Source organism: Vidua chalybeata, chromosome 2 (assembly GCF_026979565.1).
Source record: "Vidua chalybeata isolate OUT-0048 chromosome 2, bVidCha1 merged haplotype, whole genome shotgun sequence".
Taxonomy (NCBI): domain Eukaryota; kingdom Metazoa; phylum Chordata; class Aves; order Passeriformes; family Viduidae; genus Vidua; species Vidua chalybeata.
This window is the reverse complement of record NC_071531.1, coordinates 99353399-99378711: the sequence shown is the minus strand read 5'-3', so window position 1 is coordinate 99378711 and position 25313 is coordinate 99353399. Positions and strand designations below refer to the sequence as shown.

The following is a 25313-nucleotide window of genomic DNA, read 5'->3' as shown; positions in this document are numbered from 1 at the left end:
CATGCAAACAGAGTCATCACTTAGGGACCATTTTCTGTCTGTTCTCAGCTATGACAATATCTGGTATTCAAAGTGTAGCATTATGTGCAGTTTCTGGTAGTTAGAAATGGTGAAGGCCTCTTGAAACAGATGGTGAAAAACACCAAACCTACTTGGTTCATGACAAGCACAGCTTGCAACATACATGAAACTTACCCAGATTGGTATTTTTTGAGGGCTGTTATTGATTACATTTCCAAATATCTATAAATCTTACAGGGAAAGAAGTAGTGAAATTTCCCTTGCATTTTCTAAGTCTGAATATAAGAAAATTTCTCAAAATATATTTCAAATGTAATGCAAATATGAAAAATGTCTTTCTGTCTCTGAAGTCAGTAATTCTTACACTAAATGAGGAACTGGAAACTAAAACATCATTAATCTACTCGAATGGGTTCTTTGCTAAATTCAGAGTCCTGCTTCTGTGCTGCTCTTCTGTGGCTTTAGTACTTGTGAATCAAACAATTCAACTCTTTGATAGTTCCTTACCTTTGAGATGATGTCAATATTGAGATATCCAGTTAGATATAATTGGTACTTACTGCTCATCGCCAGTCACATAATTAGGGTGATCACCTTGGGTTTAAAATAAAAAAAAGTGCACTGTAGTTCACCCCTATATTCATTAATAACATTAATTATATTTGCTCCTGTTTATTTTCCCATTCATTTTTTGTGTTACAGTGATCATCAGAGATTTTCAAACCATGATATCCTAATTAATGGATTTCCAGTCTGTACTGTGACCATCATACTCTCATGTCCTGTGGAGGTCATCCCATCCATACAGCAATAAAATAATAAATACAGCTTGTAGTGGATATTCATGCAGGCAGATGTGTTTGCACTGGATCACAAATGGCATTTTGATGTGAGGATTGGCTTTCTTTTTCCTTGATCCAGAAAAGATAAATATTTCCAAGTGCAGTGTAATGCAGTGTAGTAGTTCTTCAAATGCCTTTTGTATATTAACAAGTTTTTATAGCTGAAAGCTGTATATAGATCCTATTGTGCTCCTAATAATTGTTCTGAAAGTTGAACTTCATGTGAATGGGGGCTGAATTCGATCTGAGCAAATATTCAATAGAGTTTTCTACTCAGAATACATTAATAAGTTACCAAAGAATTGCCATGTCATTATTTTTCACAAAATTTTTTCTCCTGTTTAAAAAAAAAAAAAAAATCCAGTCATACATGCAAGTTGAGGAAAAAAACAGTACAGCTGGTTTTGTGAAGCTTTGCCATTTCCTTCATTTCTAGAACACAAGCTGTATTATGCAGAAAGAGCAGTAGAAAAATACTGTAAGGTAATGAGGTATTCTGCTTTGATGATACAAAACACTCATGACTTTCTCAGAATTTAATATGTAAGTTTATGGTATAATTGGTATTTATTTCCCTTGTAACACTGTTTTCTCTTACTGTTTCATGTGTGTCTTGTCTTTATGAAGATTTTTGTTCCTTGAAGTTTCAGGCATCGGAAATTACAGTTTTGCAAATATTTTCAATTTATTGAATGTGCAGAAGATGCACCTGTTGAGATGTCTAACTGGCTGTGACACCAAGTACATGATTTTGCAGCTGCAGTATAGCCTGAATTACTGCGCTTTTTTATATCTCTTTTCATTTGTACTTGAAATGGTAGTTCAGGGCATCTGGGCCTATACAAACATCAACAGTAATAGTGGAAAAGGAAAAAATATATAGAAGGACATAATTTTAAATTGCCTTAGATATATGAAGAAGTAAACATTTTCTATAGCTTCCTTTTCTGACCTTTAGAAAGAAAATTGGTTTTGTCTTTAAAATATGCAAAGGTTGAGTATATTGGACATAAGTTTGATTAAGTGTAATGCCCTGAAATTTCTTTTATTGACATCCCACTTCAAAATAGTTGGCTTCAAACATGAAATAATGGGCATTACATGGACTTAGGTTTTTTAATTTGTGCTTTGAAAAATTGCACATTCCAATATTCATTGTTTTATTAATATTTTTCCCCTGTACATCTGAAATCTCACATTCTACAAGTACAAGGAAGAAAGAGAAAGGCTCTTGCTGAATTGTGGGATTCCATTCCATTCCTCTGTATTTTTACTAACAAATACAGACAGTTGGGCGGCTGCTCTGGGATGCAACACAGTTGGGCCTTGCTCTTATCATGGTGTGGTCATTTTACCACTTACCAATCTGATATTATGACAGCAACATCTTTTTTATAAATACTTACTGTATCTGAATTGCCAAGCTCCTTGCCCTGCCATAAACTAATTCAGTTGTCTTGACTTTGAAGTCATCTAGTGTCAAATAAAAATAGATATGTATGTGAAGTGTGTCATGTATTCTTGAGGGATTAGTGTCATTCTGTATTCCTGACTTCTATCCTAAATCAGATATTTCATTCCAGGATTAGAAACTTGCTGTGGCAAGCACATGCACACGTGCACATTTGTGGGTACATCTGTGGTACTGTCTCTTTGTGCTGCTTTATGATTCAGCCTCCTGCTGCTGCCTCCTTTTTGTGCACTTCTTAACATTTTTTCCTTCAGGAGGAGTTTGTTCTTTTGCTTCATTATGAGTTTGAAAACATCTTTATTCATTCAAAATGGCTGTGTGTCTGTAGAAGTTGATTTGCTTGCAAAAAGTAATTTAAGTTCCTTTGTGTTCTTAGAGAGAAAAAAGGCAGTAAAAATATATTAGATCTTCATTTGTGTAGTGAATAGAGAAATTGGTGCTGCTATGAGAGGAGAGACAGCCCTTCCCACCACAGTTGTTCTAGGCTGGTCTGTAGAATTAGTTTCCATATCTTCCATCTGTTCTTTTGGAGTTTGTTCAGTGATGGTTTCGACAGGGATGTTTTTAGAGAGAGAATTCACACCTCTCTACAGAAATGTGTTTATTATAATTGGTACAGAAATTTTATTTAATGTAGGGAGAAGTGAGTGAAGTTGAGTGTCCTCAGAGTCAGGGGCAAGTTCTCCTCTTGGTTGGTCAGGCATTTGCTTCAAAATGCTAGGATTTAAGGAAAGATTTGAAATCTCCATGGCTTGCAGCTTTGCTGTTGGTTTCTAGAGAGCAGTTGTATCTGGTGAGGGAATGAGGCAGAACATGGAAAGCAGGGACAGCTGCTGAACTTAAGTATGGCGACACCTGGGATGTTACTGCTGTTATGGAAAGCTGTTGTCTGTGCCATCTTGGCAAGATTTGACTTTTCTTAGTCTGAGAAAAATGTTCTGACTCAAAAAAATCTGAATTGAAAAGTATGGGAGACAGGGTTGATGAAAGCCATTTACAAAGCTTTTAAGATAGTGTTTAGGGCTTACATATCAGAACTGATTTGTGACACATTAAGAAAAGTCAAAAATCCTAGCAAGAGAGCATGATAGAACAGCTCAGTGGGTGCTACAAGGTGCCACAAAAACAGTGGGTTTGGAAATTAAATTTTTCTTAAGTAAACATTCTTAACTGTGGTGGTTTAAGCAAATCGGACTTCAACAAGCAGAATGTAGAATATTTTCAAACATAAATATCTAGCAAGGTAGGTTTTCTTAGGGTTGGGTTTTTGGGTTCAGTCCATATCCTTCAGCTGTGTAATGGCAGTCCCTTAGTTTTCAGATACTGGATTCAGCAGGCCTTCTTATTAAATGCCTTTTGTCTAGCATGGAAGAAAAATGAAATATTGGCACGCTAAGGGCCACCAAATTTATGAAACAAGAGCCTACTGCGCAAGGACACTGGAAAGAAGTAGAAGGGTGTGGAAAGAATAACATTTCACTTCAAGTGTCTGATTTGTATTCTCAAATAAGATTAATATAATTATTATTTTAAAAAAAATTATCAAAATCAGAGCACTGTGGATTTTTAGATGAACTTGCTCCCAGGACAGTAGATTGGCAAAATGTCTAGTAGAAATCACACCTTTGAAGTAGAAGAATATTGGGTGGTTTTTTTTCACCCTTTTATTTGATATCACTGTATCTACCTTCTTATGTAGCTACTCCAGAGCTAATCAGCATCCGTTTAGGCGTTTGCATCCTAAACTATATGATTTTCTGGAAAAGACAATTTTTTTTTCCAGAGGAATAAAAGCTGGGGGGAACCATCTCTGAAGAATGAACTGCAGACTCACCGTCTTAACTTAAATGATCAGTTTATGGTAGGTAGGTTTGGAATGGAAACGTGACTGCTGACCTGGAATGGGCTGCAAGACGGGGGTAGTTCCTTGGCCTGACTGGACAAATAGTTGCAGCAGAGAGGGACAGGGCTGACAGGAACTGGAGGCTGTTGCCACAACAGTTTGGTCAATGTGAATCAGAATCCACAAACTCAGTGGAAGTAATAGCTCAGCATTAGCAAGAATATTACTATATATACTCTCTTCCATGTGGGGAAATGTATGTTGACCATCTCCAGCAGACCTACTCAGCCAAGCTCCTTGAAAATGATCTGTTTGAAGTTGTTTCTTGGGTCTTAAAGAAATCTTTCAAACATAAAAAAATAAATACTAAAACAACTTCAGTAGTAAATACAAAATGTAAACAAAATACAGATAAATTATAGTTATCAGTATCAAATGCTGTGATTGCAAATAAAGTTTGGCTCTCATCTTCAGGTTCAGTAGTTAATAGCTATGTTTTGCAGTTTTTCCTCTCATTGAGTCTGTGAGGAACTTCACAAGAAATTTAAGCAAGCTAAATGTTGGTTATGCATAAGGGAAATATTCATTAACAAAAGAAAGTCATAAACACCAGAAGTAGTGGAACAGCTGTTTAGTACTGATACTTTTCTGGAGCTGTGGCCCACTGGAGGAGGTCTCCTGAGAAAGGACTGGACAAGAGTGGAAGGAGATAAAAACAATTAAACATAGGTGCATAATATAGTAAAGACTGTATGAACTGTTCTTGTGTGTACCAGTTCCGTTGTATTGAGTTGTAAGGGTCTACAGGCATCAAGGAAGGAACTAGAGGTGAAAAAATGTGTCATGAGAAGAGAGGTTGAAGAGATCAGTGAGGTTTAAATTGAAGAAGTAATCAATATGAGGAAGTGTGGAAAAGCACTGTGAATTGTATAAAGATAGAAATAAGGCACCCTTAGTTAACCTTACAGATGCAAGAGGAATATTAAGTAGAAGACAGCAGTTAATTAAAACAGAATCTCAAATGCATCAGTAGTTTTAAAAGCTGAAAGTTTATTGAATAACTAAGATATTCAATAATGAGAATATCAAAACCACCTTCTCTCTGCAAAAAATCAGTATTCCAAGTCTGCTGATGGTTACGTATGGGTTTTTTGGGAACAAACAGGTTAGACCACACAGATGGTGTCTTTTTCATGCTTAAAGCAATTACATAGAGCTGAAGGACTTCATGAGCCAGACACTGTTTCCATGTGTTTGTGTTTAGTAGCTCTGTTTGGATTTTTCTCTTACCTGTATATTTTTGTCATCCCACTTATGCTTTTGGCTTCTATGTTGTGGCAGTGAGTTCACAGTTGTAATTATGGTTTATGTGATGGAGTCTGGCTTTTCCATTTATTTATTATAGACCTGCTGCCCGATTTCATAATTTCATTGATTTCTTAACGAGAATACCTAGTAACATTGAGAAAAACTTTCTAAAGAGAGAGCCAGTCATGACACAAGGCTGCTCCTCTAAAGCTTTCTCTAATTATTCATGGGTGGGTGTCTTGCTCTCCCTGTAGGAGATACAGTATTTGCTGCTTGACTGTCTCCTGCTATAAGAGCCTCTGTGGACAGCTAGCGAGTTCCATCCCGGTCATGACTGCTGTGTCCTTATGGTGAATAGTTGATTCCTGGGTGTTTCAAATAAAGTGCCAATACTCAAAACTAAATACTTTGCCCATCGAATGCATGACATTGCACACACTTCCCTGTATGTGCTGGTGTGTAGTTTTCAAAGTGCATATCCTGGGCCCTGTCTAGAGCTCAGTGGGAGAATAGGGGTTTTTTGGTTTGTTTTTTTTTTAAAGTCAGCCTTCCATCCCCCATCTCACACATAAGTCATAACAGGACAAATGCTGTTTTATCCTGCTTTGTAGGTGAAAGTTTGGTGCGTGTTTGCTGGCCCTCACTCTTAGTTGTTTACATGCTGCAATGACCACAGAACAACTTGGCTTCTGGGGCCCAGAGCATTAACAGATCTCTCACTAACTCTAATGTAGCAGGAGCAAAATTAGATGCTTTCAGTCAAAATCACAGGAAGTTCTTTCAAATTAAAAATAGGAAATGACTTCTGCTTGCTGGAATTTGTCTTCCAAATGTGATCATGTGAAGTGAGGTTCTGTAGTGAGTATTGACTATTCTAATTTTTACTCCTTTTTTTTTTTCTTTTTCTAGGAGAAGCTCTGCCTACCACATCACATCCTAGAAGAAAAGGGCTTGGTAAAAGTGAGCATAACAGTTCAAGCATTGCTAGATGTAACCACAGTGAAACAAGCTTTATTCACATGAAACTACTCTCTCAGCTGTTACCAGCTACACTGTGCCATGAATGAATCAAAAAACTGCCCATTTTTTCAAACTGCATTGAAAACAAGTCCAGTACTCCAAGAGTATTCTTACGATTTTAAAGCCACGTTTCAGACTGTACATATGTGTCAAACTACAAAGCAGAAACTGAACAGAAGCGTTTTCTAGAGGAAGTTGGCACTTCATTGCTTTTATAGGTCACTTTGTACAGTACTTACTAAAACAACCACCTCTCTGCCACTTAAAATCGTGTAGAGTACACAGCTGTCTTGCAGCAAGATACCTTTGTATTACTAAACTAAGAATCACTGTAATCACCTGGGGGGAGGGAGAAGGGAGAGTAAATCAGACTGCTACCACCTTAGGTTTTTCTGCAGTTGCTTCAGGCTATTGCCTTTTAAAAATATCCAGACATTAAATATTTATATAAATATTATTTATTAGTGAGTTGTTATTCATCCTTTGGATGCAAAATGTAAATTAGGAAACTGTATTTTATTACTGCTTTTTTTGTGGTTAAACACTTTATTTTAATATAAATACTTAGTTATTTTTTATTCTACTTGGTGTGCAGTAGCTCTAGATCTCCGTAAATTGTATTTTCTAATATGTAAGATAAAAAGCAAACAAAATAGGTGCTTCTATTAAAAGAACAGGTAGCTGGAATGGCATTCTTTATTTCTTGAATCTGTGGAACATTGGTAAAAAATTGTCTGCATTCCATTGAGTTTCCTACATTCCAGTAACATCTCTCCCCTCACTAGATAGACTAAATTGGCTGAAAGTGAGAGCACACCCATTTTTTTTGTATATAGATGTTTAAAAACAAAAGGAAATATGTAAAGTTGAAAAATAAATGTGAAAAAATATTTTTGATTGCTTATTTTACTATGCATAAGACATTTAACTTTTGCCACAACAGAATTATTTATGTGCATTAGGATCATATGTCTTGAAATGTAATTTTGCACTGTAACTTGATTTCTTTTAAAGATTACAGCACTACAGAACAAATAGTAAAAAATAGCACAAGAATGTTAACAAGATTAGCAGGTAGCCAAAAAATTAACTTGTTTTCTTCAGTGATTCCTTCAAGAGACGACAAAATTACTGAAATTGCCAAAGGCAGTCTCAAAGACCTGATCTTCCAGATCCAACCTGCCTGGGTACAGTGCTTCTCTTTAAAAGTATCCACAGAATTAAGCACAATGTTCTGTAGTGCACATTTGCAGCATCAGACCTCTACTTCCACGTCAGCAATAGGAAATAAAAGTTCTTCTCCTTCTTACCACTTTACATTTTTCAAAGAGATTTTGAAAAGTATAATTTATTATTAAGGCATCACACATTTTAGATCAAAAAGTTCCAGCACAGTGATTCTTCTGCTGTCTGGAACATGCCATTTTCATTCATACAAGAAGCCAGTAATGGGATTCGGGCAAGCAGGATGGGGCAACTGCATGTGGTGAAAAGGGAAGCTAGCTGGGGACACACAAGCAGGGAGTTTGAAATGTGGAGTGGCAAAAGAAAGAGGCAAGGGGGTGTGAGGACTAAATATTTAAGCACAAGGATGTGGAGAGAGCTATTGTATGAAGGTTTTTGGGCAGAGTGATGCATACTTGTCACTACCTCCTCTCGAGGCAGCTGTAGACATGTTCACAGGCACTGCCTTTAAACCCACCCATGTTCAGCAGCAGAGCTGCTGAGCTTCAGATGGTGCTGAACGCAGAGCTCACACTTCAACACCACCACTTGCTATGGGGCTGGGAGGTAGTGACAGCAGCGTGTGAGGAGGAGGAAAGTGGACTCGCAGACAATGAGCCAGACAGTATGCATGGAATATCCAGTTACTTCAACCAAAGCAAAAACATTTATTTTATAGAGGGAACATTGACTTAAATAGTAATTTGATTGGCAGCTAGCATATTGTTTCCTATAAAATGTACTGTGCACTTTAACACTAAATGAAAATGTATTTTAATATTTTACAGAGCTGCACAAATATCTGTTTTGTCAAAAAGCACGAGCAATGTAAAGAAAATAAGTTTTCAAGTCAGAGTTTATCAAATTTTAGAAGCATTCAAGGATCAAGTATAAAAATAGGAATATTGATTTCTGCATCTTGAGGGTAAAAATGCAGGTTTCCTGAATATTTTTTTACAATGTATATATGGCAACATGAAGCTTTGTAATTATTTTGACAAATCTTGTTTTTTTCATAATTAAAATTTTGTTTTTTCTCCCGATAGTGTCTTTCAGTATTTGTTTGAAGTTGGCTGTAAATAAATAGCTCTAAGTATTTTGTAATACAGCTTTTTTTATGCAGTCTTAACCTGTATGGCTAAAAAGAGAATCTTCATGATCCTTTGTACAATATTTATATGTGCAATAAAACATGCATGGCAAATCTGTAATACCCTCTGCAGTGAACATAATGTATATAGAAAATCTTTACTGTAGTTTCAATTAAACTATATTATTTGCAGAAACCCCTTAATGCCTATCCCTGTGACTGATGATTTCTTGTAAAAGACATGGTAGTTGGAGAAATTATGGGTTTGGGGGAATATGATGATGATATGATATGATATGATATGATGATGTGATGCAAATAAAGGAGTTTTGCAGCTAAAGTAGGCATAAGATTGGCCTGGTAGCTGTTGGGTACCTGGAGTGTTCTCCCTGCAGCTTTGCTGTTGTTGTTGTTGTTAAGGCCTCCTGCCAGTCTGTCAGTGGCAGTGAATTATCTGCCCTCTGCTGCCACAGCTGGGCTGGGCTGGGCTCAGGGAGACGGGGGGAGACCCCTCCTTCAGTTTGCTCCTGCTCACATTGGTATATGAGAGTTGTTCATTTTACTTCTAACTCTTCTCTCTACAGGGCAGCCTTTTCTCCTCCTGAAATGTTCTGCAGCCTTCTGCTCCAGCAAACAAAACTTGAAGATTCCTGGAGGGTACTGAATCCAAGCAGTAAACACAGTAACACCTTCGCCCCTGGGGATAACCCAGTGTGCCAGGGCTGTGCTCAGCTGCTTTGCTCTGCCCCTGGCTGCAGAAACAAGGCGCAGGTCACAGCATCCAGCCTTCTCTTGCCCATGCAGGTTTCTGAAGTCATCCAAGTACAGATTCTCCTAGATTCCAATTTCTCTAATGGAGTATCTTTACCTTAGTGAACAGGTGACTTTATGGGCTGTACTTCTTCACATTTGATAGGGGATTTTGGAAGCAGAGGATCTTTCTGCAATAATTTCCTTCTGGAGAGCTCTTGCAATGCACACAGTTGTATCTTCCCAGCCTTCAGAGCTTACTTCATGAATAAATAGATGCAAGACTGATACAAGTCTGCATAATTTAAGGCTGTCACCAGCACCAGCCTCCCTAGAACTTCCTTCTCTATTAAAGGTTGAAGTAAACCCCAGTAATTAATTAGCTGAATGGGCACACTGTTGTTAATCACAGTCTTTGCACAGTTGTACTAGAAGCTGTCTGCAGGTGCCACGTCCACACCCACACTCACAATATGAAAGTCACTCATCTGCTGGCTTACATTTTGACCCAAAATGCAGCAGATGTAACTTCATGGCATCAAGAGTCTTCCAAGCATGCAAGAACATTCCCAATATTTACTCCAAAACACAAACATCAAATTAAGTAGGACTTTTATTTTTCTTAGAAGTACAATCAATCAGAAGAGCTCTATTTTACAAACATCACTTCACCAAATGATGTTTGTTTAGTTCATCACTATCTCTTGATTCATATTGGCCAGGCAGCAGTCACATCCAAATGGTTCAAGCATTGAGGTATTTTGCATGGTGTTTGATGTGGTCATTAATAAATGAAGCAATGAAAAAATAGCTGTGATCATAGCCCTAGAAAAGAACAATAAAGAAATCAGCAGAGAACATACAGCTCGTGATAAAGCCATCATGCTAAGCTATTTTTTGAACCTTTAAAGGAAATGTAACTACTCTCCTGGTTTTATCCATTTTAAGAAATACCTGGAATATGTATATAAAAATGGCGAGGGATACGTAACAGGCAAAGTGTAGATGAGCACTAGGAAGCTGAACAAACAGAAAGTCCCTTAACCTGCCCAGATCTGGGCCTGTAAGCTAGAGATGGGTAACAGCAAGGGTCAGCGGCAGAGTGAGATGCAATCTGAGAACAGTTGCCCTCAGGGGCACTGCTCCTCCACACATGGGGGGATAAGAAGAACACAGCCCAGGTCTGAGTTACTGCTCCATCACTGTGCTGAAATGTTACCCACGGCACTCCATCAGCACTAGCTCTATCTTTAGGTGCAAGGTTTATGATAAATCAGAGAGGACAAATCCTTCACTCTCCACAACTGGGCTCCTCACTGGATCTGGGTAGAAGTTACCAGTGGCTTACAAAGACTCCAGTGCTCTCAGGACAGTTTTGTTCTGGGTCACTGCACTACAGGTAAGAGCAATCCTTCCACCTGGGTCTTTACATGATGTCGATGATGTCTAGGATGTCGAGCAGTTCCACCTCTTGGTGTAAATTAGGGAATTTACACCAACACATGCAAACTAAATCACAAAGTTTTATGGTAAACGTGAAACCCACAGCACAGATAAGGGATGCAGCAGAAGGTCAGGTGTCACTTTGGCTGTACAGTGACTGCAATACTCATGCAAAATTATTAATGCTGTGTCTTCAACCAAGCACCGGCAGCCCGAGTCCCCATGCAGGGATCAGCCTGTCCAAGCTGGAAGCACGACGGCACCTAGTGGTGAAGTGTGGCCGAGTCGGGTGGGTGATGCACACGTTGATGGCCCATGCGTCGGAAAGTGTCACTTCTCACCCTCCTCTAGTGGCCAGAGACAGACCTACAGTAAGAGCACACCTGCCCCCTTACAGACACTCTCTTCACTGCCTGCTGTATAGAACCAAAAATCACAAACAAGAATATGACAACCAAGGACTGCAGAAGCAACTTGCCTGCTGCAGTCTGAAGACTACTGGGATTTTCCGCTCGGTGCAGGCAGCGATGAAGTTATCAGGCAGTAACTGGCCTGCAGACAGGAACTGGTCATCTTTGCCTTGGTCAATCAAGATGTCGAGGCGAGAGCCCGAGTAGGACTTCACAAGCTGTGTAGCATCATATGCCTGCAGAAATAAAAGAGAAATTACTTCAGTTACATATGTTCAACTGGTTTCAGTTTGTCGACCACAGGAAAAGAATAGCACAGAGAGAGAGTCCTGGGCAGCATTGCTCAGGACGCCAAGCTGCACTTTGAAAGAACAAAAAACCAGGGAAAATCCAGGCAACTGAAAAGTAATACCTACTGCTTTTAAAAAGGGCAAATGTATGAGCTAAGTAATTACCAAGTTGGCAGTTTAACCAAACAGCACATCCAGCCCAGGGCTGACTTCCTACAGAATGGAAGAACAGCAATATAGTCAGTACTAATTCATACCCTTGTGCAGAAACTAGATCCTGCTGAAGAAACTTGGTATCTTGGTATATTTATTCTGGCAGCTAAAAGTCAAAATACCAGTATGACACAACTATGCTCATGGGAAGGCATTTAACCTGAAGGTTACCATGATCATTTGACCAAGAAAATTTGGTTTGACTGAGAAACAAAAATTAAAAACTCTAAACATACATGCATCAAAATGTAATTATGATGGGGAACATGTTAGTCATGTGGTCCTGTGCTTATTATATGCTCAAAATAAATAACTCCTTTAAAAAGACAGCAAAGTGTTTAAGTGCTGTGAAGAACACCAATCACCAATGGACAGCAAAATCCAAAGTCCTACACCAAGGCATCAGAGGCACCCTTCCAGGATGCCACCAGATGCAGAAATGACACTGCGATGGAAGTAGGAGTTTGGGCTCAGTCCAGCACTGTGGCCATGGTATCAGATTATCCTGAACATACTTACGTGGCAATTTTAAGCCAAAATAAAGAGATCAGCAGTTGTATATCTGTGCCAAAGGCAGATCTAAGCCTGCTCCTGATGATTGCTGTTATCCATTAGACTAGGTTTGCAGAAACGCTCCAAAACAAGTTAAGGGGACAGAAAACAGATTTTTGGGTGCTTGTTTTGTTTTGTTTCACCACAAATCCATTACATTAAGTCTAAGCAAGTTTAACTGGCGGTTTCTAACCACACAAACTACTCTATTAACAATTAGAAAAGCAAAGAACACTCTCCAATCCTGTAAAGTTTTAATCAGACCTGGAAGTCTTCCTAAGACATACTTTAATCCAATTTACAAGGGATTGAACTCCAGCTTGTACTTATTTACAAGGAAATCTGAGTACATGGTCACAATGATCCCTTCTAACTTTATTATAGAAATACAGTGCAATGTTTGAGATTAAAAATACTGAAGGGCTGCCCAAATAATGCAGGAACCATGCAGACAAACATTTTTGTATCTTAGCCATTCATATACTTTGAGCTACTGATAGCTCAAAATTAAGGTCCTGGAGCTAAAACCTAACTTTGTCTCGTTTAATGCTGTTCTGCAGGATACCATTTTCCAAATAGCTGATGGGCTCCTCACGGAGGCCTCCCACAGGCTGCCCATGCAGGACGTCATGAGGCTCATCAGTCTGAGCAGTTTGCAGCAGTCTATCTCTTCAGGCTACTACAAAAATACACTGCTCATAATTGTTCTCAGCCCTGACTTTTAAATCTTCATAAAACTGAGAGGAATGTAGTTGGTTTGATGAGAGGCCTGTATCTCATTACATTTTAATAAGCACCATAAGGCAACAGCAAGTCACTTCTGCCAGGAACAAACAATGCTTTTCTGTGCTTAGGGGTGTAGTAAAACAACAGTACCAGCTCACGGGCAATCCAGAGGTTTTTTTCCAGGCTCCTGCTGTGATGTATTTATAGATCACTCATTCATCTGTCATTATAGAACTGCAGCTCCAACACATACCTCCCATTTGCTTGCATCTGGTCCCAGATATCCACCAAGGGCTTTCTTCCCCCACTGACACTGAATTGGGTTGCAGATAGGAGCAAATGCTGACACAGACTGTTCAGAAAAACAGCAGCAAAAAAAAAAAAACAAAAAAACAAGACTATGTAACAATCAACTGCAGCAAATGAAACTATTTCTACATTTAATGCCCTCAACTTAGTATTATGTTTTCTTGTTACATTTACAGAAATCTATATAGGCATTAGTGTACCTCATATAAGCTATAATTCATCTTACTTTGTACTTCCCAGGATTCTTCAGAGCAAGAATAAGAGCTCCATGACCTCCCATGGAATGCCCAAAAATAGACATCCGTTCAGGGTCAGTTGGAAAATTGGCATTTATTAGTTTAGGCAGCTGTAAAGGAAACAAAAGTGTAATAAAAATGTTAAAGCAACTTGAGTATGTCTAAAAAAAAAGCACACAACTAACCAACTTTTAATGCCACTGAAACCAAAGGCACATCTCTGGTTCTAGCCTGACATTTGTGATCATGGCCTGAAAGCAACTTGAAGGGGAATGTGAAATCAGAAGGAAACAGTTCCGCTGATAATAAGTAACTCAAAGTATCTCTATGGAAATCTCCCATAACTTTGTAACACCAGGTGTGGGAATTTCCTATGACTGAGCCACACCCCCTTACCTAACCCAGCAACAGCAGGAGAACCCAGCAGTCAAATTACCTCATCCTTTATGTAGGAATACATCCTGTAGTTTGTTTTCCAAGGATCTTCAGTGGCATCCACATAAAAACCAGCACCGGTGCCAAAATCCCAGCTTTCATCTTCTCCTTCAATATTGCAGCCACCTAGCATGACAAATCTTTCCTTTACTACATGTTCAGAATTAGAGAACTGCCATACAAATGAGACTCAGGACACAAGTTTCTCAATCATATCTCTACCCCTTCAACTATAAGGCAATTCAGATTTTAATTCATTCGTACAATATCTTCAAGTGTTATTTCAACACTTGCAAAATTACACTTATATAAAGCCTACAGATATATCCAATTTCTAAATAGTGTCAATATCTCCATAAATAAATATATATATGTCAAATTTACTCAGGAACTTAATCAAAAGTTGGCACTTGTTAATTTGGTACTACCAGCTTATTTCAGTCATCAGACCTCATCCTATCAAGTACAAGAAACTGTGTGAGAAACAGAAGAAAATTTCCTTTTCCCCAGAATGACAGAACCACGTATCACCAAATGGTGTGTCCAAGCCAATTTATGTGCTTTAAATAATGCCTGCTACACCTCCCTTTTTAAGATTCTCCAGAAGAATAATACACTGTTCCTATCATTTCACAAGTCTACCTCTTCTGCAATTCATTTAATTGCTCCCACCTATAATTTCCATGAAACTTAAATAATTTCTTCTTTGAATAACTGCAGGATTGTATCTTTTCCAAGGTTACACTTTCAAACTAAATTTGCAGATGTGTTCTTGAAAGTCAGTACATCCCACCCAGTCCTCCCTTTGATTAGTCTGTGATTTACCAGCCTGGTCTGCAGAACTTAATGTAATATTTCAAGGTATATGTGATAGGAATGTTTTGGAGAAAGAAAGGCCATTATTTCCTAGTTTTTGCAATCCAAAATTACATGGGCTTTTACCACCGTCAGATTACACTGCAAATCCACACATAACAGTCCCTCACAATTTGTGCAGAGAGGGCTACCACCCTCCCACAGTGTGAAATCAGGTTTGTACAAGGATCAAGGTTGACTTTGCTCCAGTGACATGCCCTTGAACACCGAGTGATTCTGTAACTTAACAGTCCAGCAATCACAGGGACTGGGGCGCTTAAACATGTTGGATGTAAAAAGTCTATCTTCAGTACCTTGGAGATGTACAAAAACTCAGAAAGTCCTGCCAGACAATGAAGGCATAATGCTCATTATGCTAAAAAAAAAAAAAACTTTCAGGAAGCCTTGAAAAATAGAAATTTGAAAAGGAATCTACATAATATTGCTCAGGATACCTGTCTGGAAAAACAAACCCCTTCCAAGTAGGAAAAGTAATGTCTATCAAGGCCTGAGAGAGGATCTGTAATGACAAGTATTTAATGATTTCATGTCTTTTTCCCCATCCAGATACACTTCCTGGCTCCTGGAAGGTAATTCTCATGCACTACATAATTAAAATGCATATGTAAGCATTTTCAATACCTCTCAGCTCATGATTATATTTTCATTGCTTTTCACTTGTTTCTCCACACAGGCTCAAACAGACATAAGAACATCTGGTGTCTCTCAGCTAAAATTTAAGAGTATAATATGAAGCTCATACCAAAACTCATTTAAATAGTAGAGCAAGCCTTATCAGTTATTAGGCTAAAAGGCAAGAGAGAAGCTACCATGAGGGACTTAAAAGTAAATGGACAAAGCAATGACCTATGCAAAGGCAGTTACACATTGATAGAGACAATTTACACAGATAGTACCAAAAACAAGTTCCAGTCCAACTACCCAATATGAATAAAGCAAAGGTTAGTTGCCCATCTCTAGCCTGCAGCAAACAGCAACAACAAAGTGTGAAGTTCATTCATTCACAAGTTTTGCTTTCTGTCCCTCTTCTTCATTAGAAACATATATTTACATTCTTTGACCTGACACAACTTCAAAACCTGGATGTAAAAAATGCTTTATGGAAAGAACATTGCTTCCTTCTCATAATGCCTGTAGTCAGATGTAACCCACTAAAGCTTGGGAAATATTAGAAGGCTGACACCTTTGTTTACAGCACTCATGAGACTGTGGTAGAATCCAACAAATACAGAACATAAAACAGAGAACCCCCACTATTTCCAGTAACTGCAGATCCACCATTTTCAGTTTTCCCATACCATAAGCTCAGCCGTACACAAATAACAGCACATAATTTTAAAAATCCATTGACCAGTAGTCTGTTGTAGCTGCATGGGAGAAGGATTTCTAGTTTGCTTTTCAAGTATTGTAATCCTCTGAAGGCATGTATTTAATTTGCTTTAGAAGACAGAACACAGAAGCATTGCATCTTTGTGGCAACACAGTTCTGCAGGTTCTATAGGGTCTCAACAAGGCACACAAAATGTCAGCAAGAATTCTAATAAGACACATTTGTTGTTTCACTTTTCTTCCCTCTCCTCATCTGTGCTGAACTCTAGAGCCCCTTTATTCTAGTTTTAGTGCCACAACAATAAATTCCAATGTCAAACCCTCACTACCCCACTATTAAAAATGTACATACAATAACACATACAATGTAATCTAGTGAACAATGCAAGATGCAGAGGTGAGGTCAAATACTAACTCAGGTGGGCAACACACTTTTCAGCACACTATTCTCTGAGGACAGAGTGCACTTCAGTGTAATGACTGTTACCATGTCTCTGGTGGAACTTACGTGGGCTCGTGTCTGGTGCCACCACAATAAGGCCGTGCTCTGCTGCCGCTTGTTGAAACGCAGCTTTCGTTATAAAATTCTGCTCTGTGCAGGTCAGCCCTAGGGAAACAAAAACATCGCTGCTTACCCATTGCCCGTGGCACACTGGTGGCAAAACTCTTTTTGACAGAAAAGGTTTTGAAAAACAAGGACTCCTATCTCCATGAATATGGAAAATGTTTTCATTAGGCTCAACAATACTTAACAAGCCACAGAAACACAGCTGCACTGTCCCATCTAGTCACACTGGCACGTGATCAAAACCAGACCCACGAGCACCCTGTACCCCCTCCAGCACCTACTCGTGCAGGGCATGGTGCCTTCTAGCACGGTGCATTTAAACCCACTGACCACAGGCATTTGCTAAGGCTCACACTTTTGACTTTTGACACCTCATCCTGCAACTACGTTTTGCTTTGTACTGTCATCTCAGCTGTTTGCATTTTTGATTTGCATTTTGTTTGATTTACAGAATCACATGTGGTCTGACAAATTCTACGTACTTTAGACAGGATAAAGGGCCCCTAAGCACCCTGCCTCCAAAACCCACAGCAATACATGCCTTTTGTACAGCAGCAGGTCCATATGTCCAATTACAAATAAATTACATTGCACACCAATATTTCAATTTTGCTTCACTATGCAAATTGAGAGGAGTTAATGATTCTAGTTTTCTCTGACGACAAGTTGCCAGTAACCTAATTTGACTGATATATTGCCCAAGACAATACAGTTTACATTCAATAAAGTAAATGTGCTGCATGGCTTAGAGCTCTTCAGACAATTCTGATGTTCCTAACTTCAAGTATAAACATTTTTACCGCCCACTGTCATGACACAAATCAGACCCACCAGCTATTTTGTGACAAAAAACACAAGTCTCCACACTAACAGTCCTGGTCTCCAACTTTCTAAACATAAGTCTCAATAAAGCAACTCCTTGAATTACAGAACAGAGTTTCTGCTTTTTATTTTGAATAAAAGAAAAAAAAAAGGATTTAATTAATTAATTTTTGATGAGACAACTTCACTCCTGCTGCACAAGCCTCTTCAGCCCCTGGCCCTTTCTGATCCCACAGGTTTACTTCACACCAGACATGCTTGCGCTAAGGCAGCTGACAGCACCTCTCTTTTCAAGGTCACCAGTTGCTTCCTGCAAAATTTTACTTGGAATAAGGTAGAGTCCACAGGACAATTGTGCTGGCTTCCATTGGCTCTTTTCACATCCCTACTCTGTCAGCTGAAGCAGTTTTTAAAAACAAAGGAAAGCAGGAGGTGTCCCAACAGGAGAACCTTTATATATAAGCTTTGGAACTAAAGGTATGAACATATTAGAACAAAAGGGTAGAACACTTTGAACATTGAGCATTTTAGAACACAATCTGATAGGCTACCCTCAGGCTGCATTCTGATTTATCACAGCACACTCAAACTAAGTGTGCCTTCCAGAAGATGAGTTTCTGTAGAACCCAAGAGCTGCCACTGCAGTACCTCTACATTAAGTTTTCAGTAACTGTAGTGCAGTAGTTTAAAAATGTTTAAGATTGTATTTTTTAAGTTACTAAGACTCATGTTACTTACCCGACAGCCAATACAGCACAGGACACTTCCCAGTTTCTGCTTTTGGAGGCAAGTAGATTCCAAATTTCATTTTGCATTTTAGCTCTGCACTGTATTAATAAAATGTTCCTTGTTATCACCACTACTTAATTAACAAGGTCACTACCATTAAAAAAAGGAATCAGTGGATCAGGGCATTTCATTGAAAGGGAGATGTGGTCAGTGAATTGTGATTGTGGTAATGAATTGTGGTCAGCAACTAAGTTAAAGGAAGGGAAAATAAATTTTTAAACTCAGCCTTAGACTCTAGATTAGGCAACAGCTAACTTTTCAGCCTTGTTCTGAATATACTTAAAACAGAGACTTACAAATAAGCCACATTTTCACAGTGCTGCTAACCGAGAACAGGTTGAAAATCGAATTTTGAATCCCAGCAATATTTAGTTTGAGCTTTGGCTATCAAATTGCAAAGTAATTTTTACTGAAGAATACATCCACATTAGTTGCACAACATAAAAGGCACCAGCAAGGCATGCACCAGCAAGGGAGGTTTTCAATCTACTAAGTCTACCAAGTCTCAGACCAATTAATTAAAGCTCAATTAATGCTAAAGCCTAAAACTATCAATAAACTCTTATCTAAGCACAACTGATGATTTTATTTTGTTTTGGATCAATTTTTTTTTAATTTGGTTTTTTTGTACATCTGCATTAAACAAGAATCTATTCACTGAGTCACTGCTCACGGTACTTTTCCAGAGTGCACAGAAGTAAGAGACCCAGTAGCAAGTGGAACTTTACAAACACAGTGGTTCTCTGTGCTGCAAACAGGACAACCCAATGTAACAAAGCTCCATTTTCAAAGGTAAAAATACTAGCTCCCACCTCAGCTCTGCAGCATTAAGTATACTAGATTATGTTAAACATTAACACAGAAATTCAAGAACCCAGCCAAAGCAGCAGTAGACATTATTCCTGACTGAAATATGGATATTAGTGAGAGCATGCTGTTTTCTTGCAGACTGAAAACAGACAGCAATGGATTCACTGCCCCAAGCAAAACATTTTTGTTGCTTTAGTGGTGTTTACCTGTCGTGTTCAAACACCTTCTGGAAACCTTCAAAGCATTTGTTGCTGGAAACCTGCTTCAGTGCCATGATTTTAACTGGGAAAAAAAAAAGGATAAAGTTAAATTTGAAAATAAAACAGTCCTGGTCTTAGACTTTTTGAGAACAGAAGAGCTGAATACAACTTGTAGTATCTTTGCTTAATGTTACCATTTCTCAGAAGAATTTCCTGCACATGCTTTCTATTTTTTATTTCTATTTTTTAACTTTCTATTTCCCCACAAAAAAGGGACAAGGGAGGCTGAACTCTTGTGAGCAGAATGGGCAAAGCCTACCTGCTTTCCTACAGACCAACATCTCCAGTGACCATTACCTCAGCACTAACTGTGGCTTGCTCTTTGGCTACCAAACAAGCATTCCCACGTGCTGTGGTTAGCCTGGAGCTCCCTGTGCCAGGCTGTTACTTCCACAATTACCATGCAGGAAAAAAAACTGTACCACCTTTTCTTCTCTTGTGTGTGACAGTATCCAGCCACTAACTACCACAATACTGAGGCTTGCTCTCATCTTTGATGGAAGTTAATCACCACACTCTAACTCTCTATGGGACAGCAGAAACACAGGAGCAGAAGGCTTATTTCCACAGCAAACAGTATGAAAAGTACAAGCAAAGGAGAGCCATGGGAGTTTTAGAACAGCTGGTAGTGCAAGTGGGCTAAGGAAACAAGGGAAGGCTGACACAAAAGTGGACACCGTCAGCTTGCACGGGGCAGTAAGGCCAAGCAGGCGGCTGAAAGGTGAACAGACTGCAGGGTCACGGAATTTTCCCAGTCGGAAGGGATGCCCAGGGATCATCACGTCCAGCTCCCAGCCCTGCACAGGACTGTCCCCAAGAGTCACACCATGTGCCGAGAGCATTGTGGAAATGCTTCTTGAGCTTTGTCAGGCTTGGTGCTGTGACCACTTCCCTAGGGAGCCTGTTCCAGTGCCCAACCATCCTTTGGGTGAAGAACCTGTTCCCGATATCCAACCTAAACCTGCTCTGACACAACTTCAGGGCATTCCCGCGGGTCCTGTCACCGGTACCCAAGAAAATCCTGAGGGAAACCCAGGTAACATCAGAGCAGGTAACAAATGTTAAAACGGAAGCGTCCCACCCCTGACACCTGCGCGCTCCTACGGGGCCCCGGGCAAGAAGAACCACGCACCGCGGAGCGCCCCCGGGGCTCATGGCTGTCCTCCGCGGGGCTGGGGCCGAGGGCCGCCCGCCCAGCAGCGCCTTACCGCCATGGCACGGCAGCAACAAGGCCCCGGCCCGGCTCGGGACGCCCCATTCCACACGGCCAGCCCTGCCCGCTGCGACACAGAGCTCTCCTGCGCCTCCGCTGCCACCCTCCCGCCCTCGCAGGCGGCGAGCCCTCCCCTCCGGCAGGGCCCGCACGGTCCAGGCGCTGCCGCCATCGCCTCCCCGAGCTCCCGGCCCGGCCCGGCCCGTTCCCGCTGCCGTTCCCGCTGCCGTTCCCGCTGCCTTACCGCGGCGGAGCGGCGGGAAGGGCCGGCCCCGGCGCGGAGGCGGCTCCTCCTCCCGCCCCGGGGCCGGCCCGCACCGCCCCCGCCCGCCATGGCACCGCCGGGCCCCGGCCTCCGCCCGGGGACAGCCGGGCCTGCGGCTGCCGGGGTTGGGACACGTCAAATGTGTAAATATTTTCTTTAAAAAGGTTGCTCTGTGATGTTTGGTCTTTATATACTTTGAAGCCTAATCAAGAACGGAGAATTAATCCGTGTAGCAGCAGCGAACAAGCGCTAATTGGTGTCCAGGTGCTAGAAAGACAAATTGCTTGTCCGTAGAATTGCCTCGTTAAATTTTAGCGCTTGACATGTTTCAGTGGTCTGAGACCTAGGGAGAGGTTAGCAAAGCCTGGGGACAGGGATGTGCTGCTGATAGTGGGCACAAAGAACGCAGAATTCACGGGCCACAAGGACATTTGGCAGAACTCCTAGGACAGGGAAGAAAATAACAAAGAAAACTCATTAACTGTGCTGAAATCAGCTCTAATTGAGAAGATAATTCTGATGGGGAGATTGTGACCATTGACTCGCAACCCAGTGACTCAAGAAACCCACCAGAGAATCCATAACAGTGAACTATTCAAAGTAGCCTTTCTGTTCGTGTCACGGTCCCTTGACTGCTTCAAGGGCTCAGGCACTGCTGCACCATTGCATTCCAAATGTTTTACTTCCCCTCTGGATTTCAGAGTTCTTATAGCAGGTGCCACCAGACAAACTGCTGATTTTATAATAAACCCAAATTCTAGTGTAGGTATTTTACACCTCACCTGCAAGATCACAAAGTAACAAAGATACTTGGCAGTGCTTCCATCTTATTCATAACTCAAATTATCCCACTTTGTGCTGGGCTTTTATTATTTCTTTATTAATTTATTGATACGCAGTTAAACATGACTATCAGTTGTCAAAAAATGCCCTCAGCAAAGCTCCCTCCTACTTTGTAGTCTTGTACCATGTACTGCTTTGGCAGTAACTATTTTTGCCTATAACATTTTTCAGTCTTGACTTTTCCAGTTCCTTTTATATTTTTGATCCCTAATCCTAGCAATGCACAGTACTGACAGTTTTGTCCCCCCATTACTTTCTGTTCTTCCCCAGCAGATCTATTCGGACCACAGCTGCTGGACCCCAGACCTGGGCCTTGTATCCTGTCTTCCAGAGCAGCTTTCCTATCCTACCTCTGTACTTAGATATAGTTGGTACAAATAGTCTGTCTCTGAGCTGTTTAAACATCCTTGTATCAACTTTTCCTTTTCAAGCTGTGTTTAAATTGCAATCAATCAAATTAAATTACGTTTCTTCACTACTCAAGTACTCTTCAGGTTGTTCCTTCCATCTCTATGTGTGCATTTTGTAGCTCCCTAAATGTCTCTCACTAGCAAGATAATGCCCATTTAGTTATTTGAACTGAACTGTAGCCAGTCTGGTTTCTCCCTTATATATCTAGACACATCTGTTGCTACACCCAAACATCTTTGTAATTTCAAATTATTCAGCAGCAGAGACTTTACAAAACAAGCATGTGGTAAATTTGATTGGAAAGTCAGCAACCATAGTTTTAACTACTTATTTCTTTGCTTCCATTTCCTGTGGCAGTTGTGTGGTTGCAGGAATATAGTTTTTACTGCTGCTTTCCTGAGAGCTGTGAAGAAGTGTTTAAGGATTCTGAGACTCTCAATCCCTTCTACTGCTACAGAACATTTACCATGTAAATGGTAAGAATAAAAGCTCACAAAATGCTAATATTTGTATTATCATTGAATAGTGACCTAAGAATTTGCAAACAAATTCCTTGAATTTTTTTTTTTTTTTATGTCAATTGCAAAGGCATTTGCAGAAATATTTATGGAAGAGCGGGTGTCCTGCCTTCATGGTGACAACTGATAATAATGACAAGAAACTGTCTTAATTTCTGGGGTTTTTTGAGGCTTTCATAAGGGACTATGTTGATGCATATGCAATGCTGACTCCCCTCAGAGAATACATCCATAGATGGAACTCAGTGTCTTCTTTTCCAAACATCTTTGCTTTTCTGTCTTGAAGTGCCATATTGATAAACTAAATGTATTCTCTTTCAATGATCAGTGCAAATTATGTAGAAAATCTGGCAGGGAGTTTTCCAAAGAACATAAAAAATCATGATACGCTGGAGCCTACATACAGAGGTCTAGTAGTACTGAGGTAAAACTGAGTGGATTTGCAGTTCAGGGATCTTATCTGGTACATTTCACCATACCACCATATGTCACATATTTGCAGCTAAAACAATCTGATTCCCTATGTCTGATAGCTTTTGAAAAATACAGTTTTTTATGCTTTTTTTCTACACACTATAATGCTCAATGAAATCTTAACAGCTGTACTACTTTGATATGCATTGCCTTTGCAAGCAAGAGCTTGTATGCTGTAAGATCAGTTGGAGGAATAAATTTATTTTGGTTTTAAGACAGGGAAAATGAAAACTATTAAAATCCACTTGGGCTTCTTATTTCAGTGTTCTTTGTGAAAGAAAATACCGACCATAGATGGCACTGTGGTTCTGTGACCGGGAGGTTATTTCTGTCTCTGTAGCGGTGCCACGCTGTTTGTGCTGCTCTGCCGGTGGGGCTCACCCGGCCTGGACACCAGGTGCCCGCCAAATTCCCACTGCTCTCCTCAGCCAGGCAGGGCAGGGGAAACACGAGCAAAACTTCGTGGGTAGAGATAAGGGGAGGAAGAGATCACTCACCAATTACTGTCATGGGCAAAACAGATTTGGCTTAGGGAAATTAATTTATTGCCAATCAAATCAGAGTAGCCTAATGAGATATAAAAGCTAAATCTTAAAACAGCTTCACCCCTCCACCCCTCTCCCTTCTTCCTGGGCTGAACATCACTCCTGATTTTCTCTACCTCTCCCCCCACAGTGGCACGGAGGGATGGGGAATGGGAATTGTGGACAGTCATTACACATGGTTTCTGCTGTTCCTTCCTCCTCAGGGAGCAGACTCCTCACACTCTTCCCCTGCTGCAGCTAGAGGTCTCTTCCTCTGAAGATAGTCCACCATGAACTTCTCCAACATGCATCCTTCCCCCGGGCTGCAGTTCTTCATGAAGTGCTCCATTGTACCTGCTCCGGAGGGCCTCCTCTCTCCACCGACTTCCCACAGGTGCTGCCAGGAGCCCGCTCCAGCACGGGCTTCCCACGGGGTCACAGCCTCCTTTGGCATGAACCTGCTCCAGTGTGGAGCTCTCCACGGGCTGCAGGGGGATACAGGCTCCCCTATGGACCTCCCTGGGCTGCAGGGGGATACAGGCTCCCCTATGGACCTCCCTGGGCTGCAGGGGGATACAGGCTCCCCTATGGACCTCCCTGGGCTGCAGGGGGATACAGGCTCCCCTATGGACCTCCCTGGGCTGCAGGGGGATACAGGCTCCCCTATGGACCTCCCTGGGCTGCAGGGGGATACAGGCTCCCCTATGGACCTCCCTGGGCTGCAGGGGGATACAGGCTCCCCTATGGACCTCCCTGGGCTGCAGGGGGATACAGGCTCCCCTATGGACCTCTCGGTGCTGCAGGGGCTCAGCTGCCTCCCCGTGGTCTGCACCAAGGGCTGCAGGGGAATCTCTGCTCCAGCACCCGGAGCAGCTCCTGCCCCTTCTTCTCCACTGACCTTGGTGTCTGCAGAGCTGCTCCTCTCACATATTCTCACTCTTCTCTCTGGTTGCAATGGTGCAGCTTTCCCCCACTTCTTAAACCTATTATCCTACTGGCACCATCATGGTGGCTGCTGGGCTTGGCCCTGGCCAGAGCTTCATCCATCCTGGAGCTGGCTGGCATTGGATCTGTCAGAGATGGGCAAAACTTCTGGAAGCATCTCACAGAACCCACTCCTGTAACTTCCTCACTTGTGAAACCTTACCATGCAAACCAACATGGCTTATTAATTTTATAGTTCTATTTCTTAGTGAAATTAATTTAATAGGCTTTCTACTATTGCAAATACACTGTTTCTGAGACCAAAAATTACTAAGCTGTATGTACTTACCCAAAGAGTACCTCTTCAGTAGAAGGATGGCTATCCTTAGAAAAAATGAATGATTACAATGGCTCATTTTGGACCAGTTTTGAGATAGTTAAATTCTGCAACATGCTCTTTCTTTTTCTCCAGCAAAATATTTAAAATTACTTTAGCCTTCAGCA

At 40.8% G+C, this 25313-nt stretch overlaps 2 protein-coding genes across 5 annotated transcripts in view; one reads left to right on the top strand and one right to left on the bottom strand.

The window, feature by feature from the left end:
• Nucleotides 1–10081, top strand: part of LRCH1 (leucine rich repeats and calponin homology domain containing 1) — a 113921-nt gene extending 103840 nt beyond the window's left edge. Inside the window, exons 19-20 of one of the 2 annotated variants that reach the window (XM_053934715.1) lie at nt 6395–6445; nt 9404–10081. In XM_053934715.1, the coding sequence (XP_053790690.1) occupies nt 6395–6445; nt 9404–9424 (72 nt within the window). In that variant the 3' untranslated portion in view covers nt 9425–10081. Of the gene's footprint in view, nt 1–6394; nt 9024–9403 lie in introns of those variants that run through there. The other variant, XM_053934714.1, reaches the window with a different exon arrangement.
• Nucleotides 10082–10164: 83 nt separating this feature from the next.
• Nucleotides 10165–21155, bottom strand: ESD (esterase D). 3 transcript variants are annotated; one of them, XM_053934716.1, is made up of 9 exons: nt 21095–21155; nt 19584–19659; nt 18517–18605; nt 16897–16995; nt 14185–14309; nt 13739–13858; nt 13457–13555; nt 11491–11658; nt 10165–10394 (listed from the first exon to the last, which is right to left on the bottom strand). In XM_053934716.1, exons 2-9 carry the CDS (start codon nt 19649–19651, stop codon nt 10314–10316), a joined length of 849 nt encoding a protein of 282 aa, XP_053790691.1. In that variant the 5' UTR covers nt 19652–19659; nt 21095–21155; the 3' UTR covers nt 10165–10313. The 3 variants fall into 3 exon arrangements, with proteins under 3 accessions (XP_053790691.1, XP_053790694.1, XP_053790693.1); XM_053934719.1 differs by lacking the exon at nt 21095–21155 and adding an exon at nt 20846–20929; XM_053934718.1 differs by lacking the exon at nt 21095–21155 and adding an exon at nt 20770–20843.
• Nucleotides 21156–25313: the final 4158 nt, after the last annotated feature.

What these genes read in the sequence shown, in the direction of transcription:
- ESD (XM_053934716.1), bottom strand. Translation starts at nt 19,651, where the DNA reads ATGGCACTGAAGCAGGTTTCCAGCAACAAATGCTTTGAAGGTTTCCAG. An exon ending in GGCACCAGACACGAGCCCAC is followed by an intron (nt 14,310 to 16,896) that starts GTAAGTTCCACC and finishes TTGTCATGCTAG; the next exon opens with GTGGCTGCAATATTGAAGGA. An exon ending in AGAATCCTGGGAAGTACAAA is followed by an intron (nt 13,556 to 13,738) that starts GTAAGATGAATT and finishes TTTTCTGAACAG; the next exon opens with TCTGTGTCAGCATTTGCTCC.